Source organism: Castor canadensis, chromosome 5, assembly GCF_047511655.1.
Source record: "Castor canadensis chromosome 5, mCasCan1.hap1v2, whole genome shotgun sequence".
Classification (NCBI taxonomy): Eukaryota; Metazoa; Chordata; class Mammalia; order Rodentia; family Castoridae; genus Castor; species Castor canadensis.
In genome coordinates, this window is record NC_133390.1 from 151784674 (window position 1) to 151797042 (window position 12369).

Below are 12369 nucleotides of genomic sequence, written 5' to 3' on the forward strand. Positions count from 1 at the left end.
TAGAGAGAGACAAGACAGAGGGACGGAGGGAGGGAGGGAGAGAGAGAATTGACAATACTCAGCAGCAGTTATCTACAAACATGGTTCAACAACTCCTGGGGGTCTCTGAGAGGACCCCAGAAGGCCTGTGGGAGCATCTGAGACCATTAGATTAATAATTGTACTTAAATGATATTCATATTTTAAAATGGGTATTTTAACATGTAGTGTGATGTATGGACTCTTGCTTGTGACAGGTTTGAATTCTTTACTGGGTCTCTCTAAAGACACCATTTCTTTTTAGCCTTTGTGGTGAGTAATTGCATTTTGTAGTTATGAGTGATTTACAGAGTTGACAGCCCTTGCCAAAGGTGTTAGGAGGACTGATAGCGATGGTGGAGGGCACACATAAGGGAGGATATTTAAAGACACTCAGATGGTGTACATGACAACACGCATACAGTGCTAGGAGAATGCTAGAAGCAAGCATGTAATTTACAAGCATTTTTTTCCAAAACAAAACAGATTATTGAAGACTATTAATAGAAATAAGACTATTTCTTAAAGACACAGACCATAATTTTTTTTTCTTAAATGAACAGACTACTCCAGGAAGGAGAACAACAAACACTTGATCTTCTTGTGAAAAAGAATCTTGGTGGCACAGACACCCTGCTGTAAATCTGGTCTCTGGGAATTTCCTTACCATCTGATTTCTAGGCCTTTGTCTAGCTTTCTCTTCATTTTAGTTTAAACCCTTTGTTATATTTTAGTTTAACTACAAGCATTAAAGTACACTTCCAAGTTACAGATATCAAAGCACAGAGCTGTTGACTCAGTTCTTTTCGCCTGTTTCTAAGAGCAGAACTTCCACAGTGCCATTAAAGATGTATGGTTGGATTTGGTTGAGCGCCATAAAGTGATCAATGAGGCAGCTCTGGGATTAAACAGAACAGAAAACTTGAGGTCAGCTAGGCCATGGTTGAATCCCAGATCTGCCACTTTCTAGCGACGGGACTCTGGCGAGCTATCTCACCTCTCTGAGTCTCAGTCTCCTCATCTGTAAAACAGGAATAACACCTATCTTTTGGGAAGTATGGTGAAGTGCTTGGCACAGTTCCAGATGTGTTCTTTTACCAATTCACCAAACATCTATTGCCTAATATGGTGTGCCAGACACCCCCCTCATTGTTGAGAATGCAATGAAAAACAAGCCATAGCTCCACCCCTGATAGAGCATGTCAGGGGATTGACACACTTATTAAACACAAATGAACACCAGGGCGAATACTTGGGAGTGAGATTTGAGGCACTGATGAATCACTGCTCTTTGGTACCTTCAGGATACATGGGGTACAGGTCAGGGGAGAACTGGGGTACCTCTCTCTCCATGGTTTGCTCACACATCATCTCTGTGGCAAGCCTATGTAACGATGAGCCAAATGAGAACGGCCAGGCAGAGCATCACAGGCTGGTTCACGGTGACCTGAATTCCCACTCCCCTTTCCAGCCAGAAATCACAGTGCTTGACAGAGCACAGCTCTTTGATCAGCCGCCACAGGACCCGTTGGTAAAGCTTGTCCTGCTTCTCCCGGGAAAACTCTGCCTGGTTAGCTGCCTGGGTGACGTTGATGCACCTGGTGATGAACATCTCCTTGGTCACATTGGTTTCGGAGCAACCATCGTAGTGGATCCCGTCAGGGAACTGCCAGTAGTTGGCCTCGTAATACATGTTGCCCTCGGTTCCGAGGTCGACGTTCAGTTTCCGGCCTTGCTTGATGAATGTTCCTGGGCGGTTGTCAGCTATGCGGGCTTCTGTGACATGAGCATTGCTGGACCCAGACTTCCGGTTCCACCTGAATCTGTGCTTTATGCCTCTCGCCTTGACCGCGGAGAGGTGGCTGAAGAGCAGGACACAGACGATGGCCAACCACCATGCACCCAGAGGCCTCTTCATCGTGTCAAAATCTGTGAGAGTAAGGGTGGGTGGTCAACTTTCCCACTGTGCTTCGCAGCCTCCCCCACCCTCCCAGGGCAGCAGACTGTAAGCTAGGGAATGACATCCTTGTGCCATTAAACTATTCCCATGCTTGGGCTGCACAGGATCAGCTGAGTTGCTTTGCTTTGGCTGGGAATTATACCCACCAAGGCCTCGTCTTAGCTTTCTCAGGCTGATAAGAAGCTGCCCCTGGCAATTAGAAAGGCTCTGAATATGAACAAGTAATGACTTGATGCCTACAGAGTTTTTTGGTGCTCCCAAGTCTTTCTAATCAAGGGGCCCCTGGGAGGTAAAAAAGTTGGAATCAGATGCTACTGTATTTTTAATCCTTTATTCTCTATTGCTCCAAGCTGGCTCTGCCTTAGACATGTTCTGCCACCCATCTAAGAAACTGCTTAAAGGACTTTGCAGCAATAAAAGAGTAGAGGAAGAAAGATGGAAATGTAATTAAGGGGTTCTGTTCTCCCCTAGTTAAAGGGTCAGAATGTGTACTATCTTTTCCAATCTGACCCTCAGGGGACAGTGCCCCCTTGCTCAGTCTACTCTAGTTTTTTTGGTGGCACTGGGGTTTGAACTTAGGTCTTCATGCTTGCTACGCAGATGCTCTTACCACTTGAGCTACTCTGCCAGTTACTCTAGTTTTTTTTATTGCATGCTTACCACATGTCACTGTGTAAAGCCCTTCTGTGACATGGCCTAACGCAATTCTTATATGGGATAGGTACATCATTATCCCTATTTTTGTCAAAGTTGTTGTGGGATTCAGAGACATTGAATAATCTGCCCAAAGCTACACAGAAGGAGGTGACAGATTTGAATTCAGTTCTTTCTGAAGCTGACTCCGCATGCCACCAATTGTCCTCTACTGTCCCTCAAGGCTTCAGGAGGGAATGGTGCTCACATTTTGAGCCATTGGGGCGTGAGGGCCTCTAGGCCAAGCAAAGAGCAGGGCCTCTGAGGGCTTTCGAGGAAATGAGAGAAAGGAGAGGTTAGCAGGGCCTGGGGGAAGTACAAGGGGGTCCTGGATCAAGGTGGCCCCAGGGGTGCTGATGTCATGGAATTATCCTCGCTCCTCATCCTAATCCTGGTAGCCTGCCACATCTGGCTTCTAAACTACAATGGCCATTGCGGAAATTCACCTCCCAAGGTCAACAGTCAGGGCATTCCAGCACCTGGACTTTCATCTGGGGGGGTCAGGGACACAGGAAGTGTTCTATAAGGGACCTGCCAGAGCTGACTCTGAGATGAAGACTTACTGTGAGCTCATGAAGCACCAGAGCTGTAAGAGGCTGAGTGGCAGCTTGCTTGGTCCGTGACGTGCCCTCTGCCACCCCTGCCTCATCTCCAAAAGGGCTCCATTTGCTCCTTTAGTTCAACTCTGGTGCCACACTAGTTCTTATGTATATATATAAATATATATATATATGTATATACACATAAGATATATATAAATATATATACATAAGATATATATTATATATAAATATATACATAAGATATATATAATATATAAATATATAAATTATAATTACATATATAATTATATAAAAATGTACATTATATATATACGTGTGTGTGTGTGTGTGTGTGTGTGTGTGTATGTATGTAAAGGCCAAACCCAGCCTAAGAGCACACCCAGTTATCTCTGGAAGGCTGCAGAAGCCCCCAACCTGTCCCAGCTGTGGACATTGCACATGACAGCCAGCCTCTAGCACCACCTCCTGCTGCCCTGAATCACTATGAACTCAGACCGGCTTTCTCCAAAGAGATCCAGGCATGAAGCAAACATTTATTAGTCTCCTAAGTAGGGGACTGAACCCCATGTCACCAGCCCATAACTCTTTACACATGTATGAATATGGAACACTGAAACCTGTCCAAGTCATTTTAAGGAGGAGGGTGGGGGCAGAGGGAGATTAATGGAGGGGATGAACCAAACCGGGGTACAACATATGTAGATATGGAAATGTCACAATGAAGCCCCCTGTACAACTAGCATACACTAACAAAATGTTTCAAATAAGAATAATAACATAATAGATCCTTAAGGTGAGCCAAAGTCCCAAAAATAAAAGCACAGCATTGAGAAAGAACTTTGTTTTTATAGGCAAGGGCTTAAAAGAAGAACAAAAATCCTAACCAACTAAAGTAGCATTTTCTTGTAGCATCATAGAAATGGAAGGTCCGTGATGAATGGACATTGTCACAAGTTCCCCCTGACTGGAGGAGTAAAGAAGTCACTGCATAGTTTTCAGCCTGGGGTACAGATCTATCTTCTTAGAAACAAGCAACCCTGAGCACAGGAACGCCTCCCCACCTACCTTGGCTCTCTGCTGAGAGTGCAGCTCTGGAGCCCGGGGCTGTGGTCCTCCAGCACACCCTCCCGGCAGCCAGGCTGCCCAGCTATATAGGAGCAGCCAGGGGGAGGGGGCCTCCCTGCTGCCCTCCAAATATGGCAGCCCTTCCCTCCCTGGTAGGACCAATCAGGGGCTCTTGGGCCACTCCTTCATACTGGGAAGGATAGGCTTTCTCATTACTCTTCACTGATAAAAATGACGTGACGATCTTGAAGTTCAGAAGTTTCCAAGAGATGCCTTTAGAATTGGAGTCAGAAAATGCTTTCAATATCTAAGCAAGCCTTGCTGGACAAGTCTAGTGTCCTCCAGAAGAGCAGTTTCTTCCAGGCAGCTTCTGTGGGAAGGGGCCCTGTAGTTGAAACTCATGAATGTGGACGAGGGACCTCACTTCTGCTGAGGAGGTGGGAGGACAGGACTAATGAGTAGATGGAGGGACAAACAGGAGGACATTCTCCTTTCCCTGGGAATGCTTGAAGGCCTGAATTAGCCCCCAAACTAACAGGTTACGGATCTGTGGGAAGCCAGGAGGGAGAGACAGATGGAGATGAAACCAAGCCCTACACAGCTGGTGGAGGCTGAGAGTGTGTTCCCAGGAGTGCCTCCCCTTCTACAGACCTCAGTGCAGTGGAGGGGAACTGGGCTCATTCCTGGGTTCCCCATGGCTTGAGACTCCTTAGTGACCATCCTGGGGTCTTAGAAGGACTTACTGCAAGGCAAAAAACAAAAGTGAATGCTGGAGGTGAGACCTGCCTATAAATATAATGCAAGCTTTATCCTGAGTGTGATCTCACTGGCTGTTCACCAGGGCTCTTTTGCAAACCAAATTAAGAGGTTGTTTCTGGGGTGGTCAGTAGATGGCGCCAGAGAGTTAACAAAGACTTTTTTCAGCCTGGGAAGGTGGAAACCCTGCAGCTAACACTGCTCCTGCAGAGCTTCTAAACTAGCTGGATTTGGAGCCTCCAGCGGTCCTTTTCTTTCTCCTCTGTGTTTATTTTTAAAATCTCTTTCACTTTCCTAAAAAGATGTTTTCTATTTTCTTTTTAGAGTCAGACCTTTTGTGCTTGTGAACACACAAAATACAAACCCATCAGTCATGTAATCTTAGTGTGGATTATTTGAAAAATGCAGAGAAGAAAAACAATCAATTACTTTGCTACCCAGAGACAAGTGTCAAGACAATTCTGTTGCATATATAGATGCTTAGGGTCATAATTAGGCTTTGATATGTTCAGAGCTGGAAAGGACCAGAATCCTGTAGTCCAGCTCCTTTGCACTGTGAGGCGAGGCAATCATGGGTCCAGATAGGTTCAAGGTCACCCAGCCAGGAGGGCAGTGAAGTCCTGAGGACCCACTGCTCCATTGGAACTCTGTGTACAGTACACCTTGCCAGTCCCACCAGGCACCATTATCTCAGCTCCCTCCCATCTGCTTTTTCTCCTCTTTCTGAGTAAGGCTCTGCCCAGAGGATGGTGGGAGGTTGGGTTGGAGCTGATGAGGTGGCAAATTCCTCCTTGTAAGTGAACAAAAGGCTGTTCTCAAAGGCACAGAGGAGTGTGGAAGGCTGAGAAAATGCTGGGGAAGAGGGAGGAGCTCTGGGAGTTTTGCGAAGACTGTGAACCAGATGTGGAGATGCAGAACAGCGTCTTTCCTGTGAGGATGAGCATAGAGCCAAGGAGTCAGTGAGGCACCTTGGCTTCTTGACCTGAGCACAGAGGCCAGGGCCAAGGGCCTTATGTCTTCTGGCACTCACAGATCTGTAAGAGAGATAAGCGTATTAGATCAGCTTTGAGAAACAGGAAAGGTGAGGGGATACCCAGGGCTGGGTGTTCTGTGACGCAGGAGGAACTGGCATATTTCTCTTGAATATATGATTATTAGAAAATTCTGCAGACTGACAAAGAAGCAACAGAGAAAGGCTGAGTTCTAGAATGCATGAATGGGTCATTATTTTATAAATTCCTTGATTTAATTAAGTCTTGGACAAGTTTGAGAGCACCTGTAAATACATACAGTGATGTGCAGGACATTATTTTCCATGTCTAACAAATGCCTGAGAGGTTTTCTATGAGAAGATCATTCATCATACTTGTGCCATGGAAGTGAGAGAATGAGATGAATCACCCAGGGTCCATTGCTGAGGGAGCCCATAGACTACAGGTAGAGAAATAATGACAATCTGCTTTGGAAAATAATGCTTACTAGAGAGCTGGATAGCTGTCTAAGCAGCTGCTATGGTCTCAATGTTTGTGTGCCCCCCAAATTCATATGTTGAGATCCTAACCCCAAGGTGATGATATTAGGAGGTGAGACTTTGTGAGGTGATTAGCTCATGAGGGTGGAGCCCTCATGATTGGAATTAGTGCCTTCATAAAAGAGGCCTGAGAGAGCGCCGTTGTCCTTCCACCATGTGAGGACAAGTGAAAGCTGACCATGAACTAAGACAATGAATCTGCTAGCACCTTGATCTAGGACTTTACAGCCTCTAGAATTTTGATGTTTATAAGCCACCCAGACTATGGTATTTTTGTTACAGGACCTTATTTGTGTGTGTGTGTGTGTGTGTGTGTGTGTGGCTTTTTTTCTTTTCTTTTTGATACTGGGATTTGAACCCAGGGCCTTATGGTTGCTAAGCAGGTGCTCTACCAGCTAAAACCTCATTTGGACTAAGACAGTAGATAATCTCTAATGTCCACACAAAAAAATGCATATATTCTGAGGACATAACACTGTATTTTTACCAACTGAACACATCCATGTATCCTGCACTTAGATTAAGATACTGAAGAGTGCATCACCCTCTAAGCCTCCTTACGTCCCCTTCTGGCCACTATCCCTTCCCCTACACTGTCCTAACTCCTACTGCATATGCTGTTTTTTTTGCCTGTTTGTACTTCATATAAACAGAATATTATAGAATATATTCTTTTGCGTCTGTCTTTTGCTCAAATTACATCTGTGAGATTCACTCACAGTATGCGTCATTGTAGACTGTTCCATTGTGAGACAATTCCCCTGCTGTTAAGCATTTCGGTGCCTTCCTGCTTGGACTCTTCTGAGTAATGTTGCCACAAACATTCTTGCATATTCTCTGGGTAACCAAATATCATTTGGATATATGCTCTTAGGAATAGACTTGCTGGGTGTAGATTGTACCTGCATTCGGCTTTTATATTCTTAGGATTTTGATGATTGTTTTGTGTAAATTTTAAATGTCCCCTCCCTCGGTAGGCTGTCCACTCTTCCCTTCCCAAGCATGGTCAGGAGCTTCTGTGTGGGTCTGCATAGCATTTGGCACGTGGCCTATTACAGTGGTCATTGAGGCAGCCACTGCTGTTCACGTGCTTTGCTGAGCTCACAGAAATGGAAGGATGTGACTCATTCATGTGTGTTTGCCCTGTACCTCATGCAGTGCCTAGACTCCAGAGGCATCTACGTTCGCTTTATCCCTTCTTTATCAGTGACCTGGTTGAAGACAATATTGTCGAATCTGTACTCACTTGAATCAAAGCAGCCTCATGGATCTGGCTCTGTGCTGGACAGCAGGATCAATACTCTAGATCACAGCAGGTAGGATATATAAAAGCAGCAAGAGGAAATTAAATAGGAATAAATGAAACTGTTTCAGTTAGTTAAAAAAAAGTAAGGGCAGCATGGTGAAGACCTGTCATGGCAGTAATTGGAGTTCCATGGCATACAGCTGTCAAGAGGCAGACGAGAGCCTCAGAGTGATCACAGCTTGGGAAAACAAATGCTATGCTGGTCCAAGGGTCGTTTCCTCTGCAGTCCTTTGCTATATCAGGCAGATTCAACTGTGGGGGATTGATTCAGGGTAGGGAACAGTATGAGTGTGTGGGGGGTATGGAGGGAAGGTAGGCCAGGAACGGAGACAGGCAAAGAGACTTGTGATGGCAGACAGGGCCTGCTGAAGGCTTCTTCCCATCTCACACAAGGCATGGCCACGTACTTGTGGGGTAGGGTGTTGGTTGGTGAGAAGACAGTGAAGGTTTAGAGTGGTGGAACCAGATGAAGATTGTGTTTTAAGGTGACCCATCTGTCAGGGCTGTCCAGAGAGGAGCAGAGTGGGAAAGGGCTGAAACTCCCATGTATAGATGCCAGGCTTGGTCACCACTGAGAGTTCTTCTTTCAGCCTCTCTGCTTTCCTCATTTGATCTAATGTTTCTAAAAGCATGTTTAACTTTTTTTTCTTTTGTTTTGAGACAGACTGGGTCTCACTATGTTTACACCAAAGCCCAGGCTAGGCTTGAACTCGTGATCCCTCTCCCTTAGCCTCCTGAATGCTGGGATTACAGGTGTGACCACTATGCTCTGCTAACCTGATAATTTGATCTATAGTTTGTCTTCTCTACATAAACAAGCAGGAAGGTGTCCAAAAGGAGAAAGTCTCCCTAAAGAAGAGGTTACTTGGAGCAGGTGAGTAGAGGTAAGTCTTGTCTCTGAGTGGTAACACCTTCATTCTCAGGGGAGGCCCTCGGGTGCTGCAAAGAGAGAGGGCATGAAACCAGTTCTGTCTCCATCCTGCCACACTCTGCCTCAGTGACTTCAGCTATTACCAGTGACAGGAGAGGGTCAGCCTGTCCCCTCTTAGAAAGTGCCCTCTGTGCCAAGCAATAGTGTCATGTTGCTGGGATCTTTGGGGAGGCCTGATGTGACACTGACAGTCGGATCCACATCTATCAGGGGTGTCGTGCCCACTCTCCCACCACCGTTACAGCTACTGTGGAGAAAAACTTCTCAAATGGCACTCGGCCCTGTTGAAATCGCAGAATTCTACCTACCCCTCCCCCCTCCAAAATATCACCCAGGGTTGTTAGCTGAGGTCTAACAGCTGCCTCGATTACACAGCCTGTGTTAATTTTAGGCCTGACAGAACTCTGATGAGGCATTTGGAGTTGTAAAGGCAATTGCAAAGAATGGGCACCAGAGGGCAGGTCTGTGACAGCCTTCGGTCAGGAAAAAGATCAAAGTACAGTAAGGTCGAATTCAACGAAGGAAGCTGGCTAGAGAGCCAGGCAGCAGGAAGACGCCCGGGAGGTCACCTCTTGGTACTGGTGGCTGCAGGGACTGGATGTGGCAAGAGACGGGATTCAGGAACCTAACGTTTCAAATGCTCTTCTTACTGGGGCTACCTACGCATGTGGCTCAAATGGTAGAGCACCTGCCGAGATGCGTGAGGGCCTGAGTTCAGACCCCAGTGCTTCCCTTACCCAGTGCCTCACTGAGTTGCAACGTCCATTCAGAAAAGCCCGTGCTCTATAGGCGCAAAATGCAGCAGATTTCATAACCCAAGACCTCTCTGCGGATTATTCCAATCCTAATGCTCTCGACTTCTAACCTCCAGGCTAGTCTCGCCTGTCTTTTGTGTTGCATACAAGTGAAACCATGTGACCGCTGCTTTTTTTGTGGTTGCGGATTTTGTTCAATACTATGCTTGTGACATTTGCCAGTATTGTTGCTAGATATGTGATTTAAAAATTCTTATTGCTGTACAGTATTTGGTTGTAAACCAGACCACAATCTACTTCTCTATTCACCTCTTTTTTTTTTTTTGGTGATACTGGGATTTGAACTGGTTCAAGAGCTTGCTAGGCAGATACTCTACCACTTGACCCACTCTGCCAGCCCCGTTTTGTGATTTTTTTTTTCGAGATAGGGTCTCGTGAATTACTTGCCCAGGGCTGGCTTTGAACTGCAATCCTCCTGATCTCTGCCTCCTGAGTAGCTAGGATTACAGATGGGAGTCACCTGTGCCTAACTTTTAGTCACTTCTTGATGGACTCAGAGATTGCTCCCTGTTTGGAGCTACTGTGAACACAGTTGCTATGAAAATGTCTGTGCAGTTCTCTTGGTGAACTTGAGATCTTGTTTCTGTTGGCAAATTCCCAGGAGTGGAAATGCTGACTGTAGGGAGGTGAGGGTCCAGCTTTAGTATACACAGCCAAACAGTTTCCCACACTGTTCAACCAAGGTTGACTCAACCTCCGAAGCTCTCCAGATGCCTCACAAGGGCCTGGGGCTGCTCTCCTGTAGAAATTAAAAAAATTCTCCCCACAACCCTGTAAGAAAGGTGCTTGATGGAGAGGTTTCACTGTGTCAATTAAGCAAGCAGTGACAACAGTTCTGTATGTCATCACAGATATAGAATAAAGTCCACAGATTTACTTGTCCTAGGAGTTGCAGGGCTCCTAAGCTGGAAGGAATCCATTCATAGATGGAATTTGGAAAACATATGAATCTGGTTGGGGGAGAAAAAGCAATCCCATCTTTATTTTCCCCAACCTCTGATGAAATAAAGCTTTTCCTCCATGAAGAATCCAGGCAGCAAGTCACAATAGCATCTGCTGTGCCTGTGACAATGACCACTACATTCACAGATGTTTTTGTGCCACATTACAGGTAAGGTGACCAACTGTGTGAGTTTGCCAGGGGCTGAGGGAGTTTCCAGAATGCAGGATTTTCAGTACTGAAATCGGAAATATGGATCAAACCAGGACGAGTCAGCCATCCTAACTCAAAATATCCTTCATGCTTGTCACTGTGAAATGAGGGCAGTTATTAGGCTTACCACTAGATCTTATTTAACGAGTTTTTTGATATTTAAATTTAATGAGTGCTAAAGTATTTTGATAACTAAATTTCAGCTTAATTTGTTTCTTTTGTAAGCTGTGGATTTTATTTTATGCACTTAAAAACATCCTGAGGAAGACCTGTAGGCCTCACTTGACTGACAAAGGAGTCCACGGTAGGGGTAGGCATTTCAGTTGGGTTTTGATTTATGAATAGGAATTTTTCCAACTGGAGATGGGGACAGGTGGAGGGAACAGCATTCACCAAAAGGACTGGAAGCTCCTAAGTGATGTCTCTAGAGGACTGGTATGATTTAAATGTTTGTCTCCTCCAAAACTCTTATTAAATTTATGGGTGAAACAGGTCTTTTCCAGGAGTGGGTACCAGTGGGAGGGGGTAGGCATAAGGAAAAGGTGAATGAGGGTGAATATGGTGGATATATTTTATATTCATATATGAAAATAGAAGAATGAAAACTTTTGACATTCTAAGAAGATGGAGAGGCGGAGAATGGTGGAGGGGGTAACTCTAGCTAAGATATATTGTAAGTACATGTGTAAATATCACAATGTATTCCCCTGTACAACTATTATATGCTAATAAAACTTTAATTGCCATTTTAACATAATTAAGATGTTAGGACCCAGCTGGGTGGTAGCACTTGGCTTAATCCCAGCACTTGGGAGGCTGAGGTAGGAGCACAAAGGGTTTGAAGCCAGCCTGGGATACAGAGAGAGTCATTGCCTAAAAAAAACGAGAGTTGGGACTCTTAGGAAGTGATAAGGCCATTGGGCCATGAGTGGCGGATTGCTGCCATTATGTGAATAGAATCTTTTTTTTTTTTTCTCTTTTTGGTGGCACTGGGGTTTGAACTCAGGGCCTCATGCTTGCTAGGCAGGTACTCTACTGCTTGAGCCACTCCACCAGCCCTTGCTGCCATTATGAAAGGGCAAATTCAGCCACTTCTTGCCCTCTCTTGTCTTCTCACCTTCTACCACAGGATGACATTAGCAGGAAGACCCTCACCGGACACAGGCACCTTGGTATGGGACTTCCCAGCCTCCAGAACTGTGAACCGAAACACTTCTGTTCATTACAAATGATCTAGACTTGGGTGTTCCATTACAGCAGCACACTCAGGCTACGGAAGGAACTCCAAGATAAGGATTCATGATGAGTCAGAATGATGACAGAAGGGGACAATGGTCCTTCCAACACAGGCCACACCCACCTCCACTATGGATGAATTTGATCTGAAGGCTTGACAGAGTCCTCTGTCTGCATTTTACCTGCCAGATGGGAACATTCTGGATTTTCCAAGTGAATACGAATCGATGCCCCTCTGCCACCTTCTCTGCGTTCCTGACCCCATGTGGAAGTGACATGCAGGTGTGAAGGACACATAGGGGAGGAGGACTGGGTATAAAGGCGGGCTGATTAGGCAAAGCC

At 45.5% G+C, this 12369-nt stretch overlaps 1 protein-coding gene across 1 annotated transcript; it reads right to left on the bottom strand.

Moving 5' to 3' along the window:
- Positions 1–1277: 1277 nt before the first annotated feature.
- On the bottom strand, positions 1278–4367 carry Prnd (prion like protein doppel). The gene is made up of 2 exons (XM_020184028.2): positions 4300–4367; positions 1278–1947 (listed from the first exon to the last, which is right to left on the bottom strand). Exon 2 carries the CDS (start codon positions 1934–1936, stop codon positions 1403–1405), a length of 534 nt encoding a protein of 177 aa, XP_020039617.1. The 5' UTR covers positions 1937–1947; positions 4300–4367; the 3' UTR covers positions 1278–1402.
- Positions 4368–12369: the final 8002 nt, after the last annotated feature.

Excerpts from the sequence above, each read along its gene's own strand:
- Prnd (XM_020184028.2), bottom strand. The coding sequence starts at position 1,936 with ATGAAGAGGCCTCTGGGTGCATGGTGGTTGGCCATCGTCTGTGTCCTG.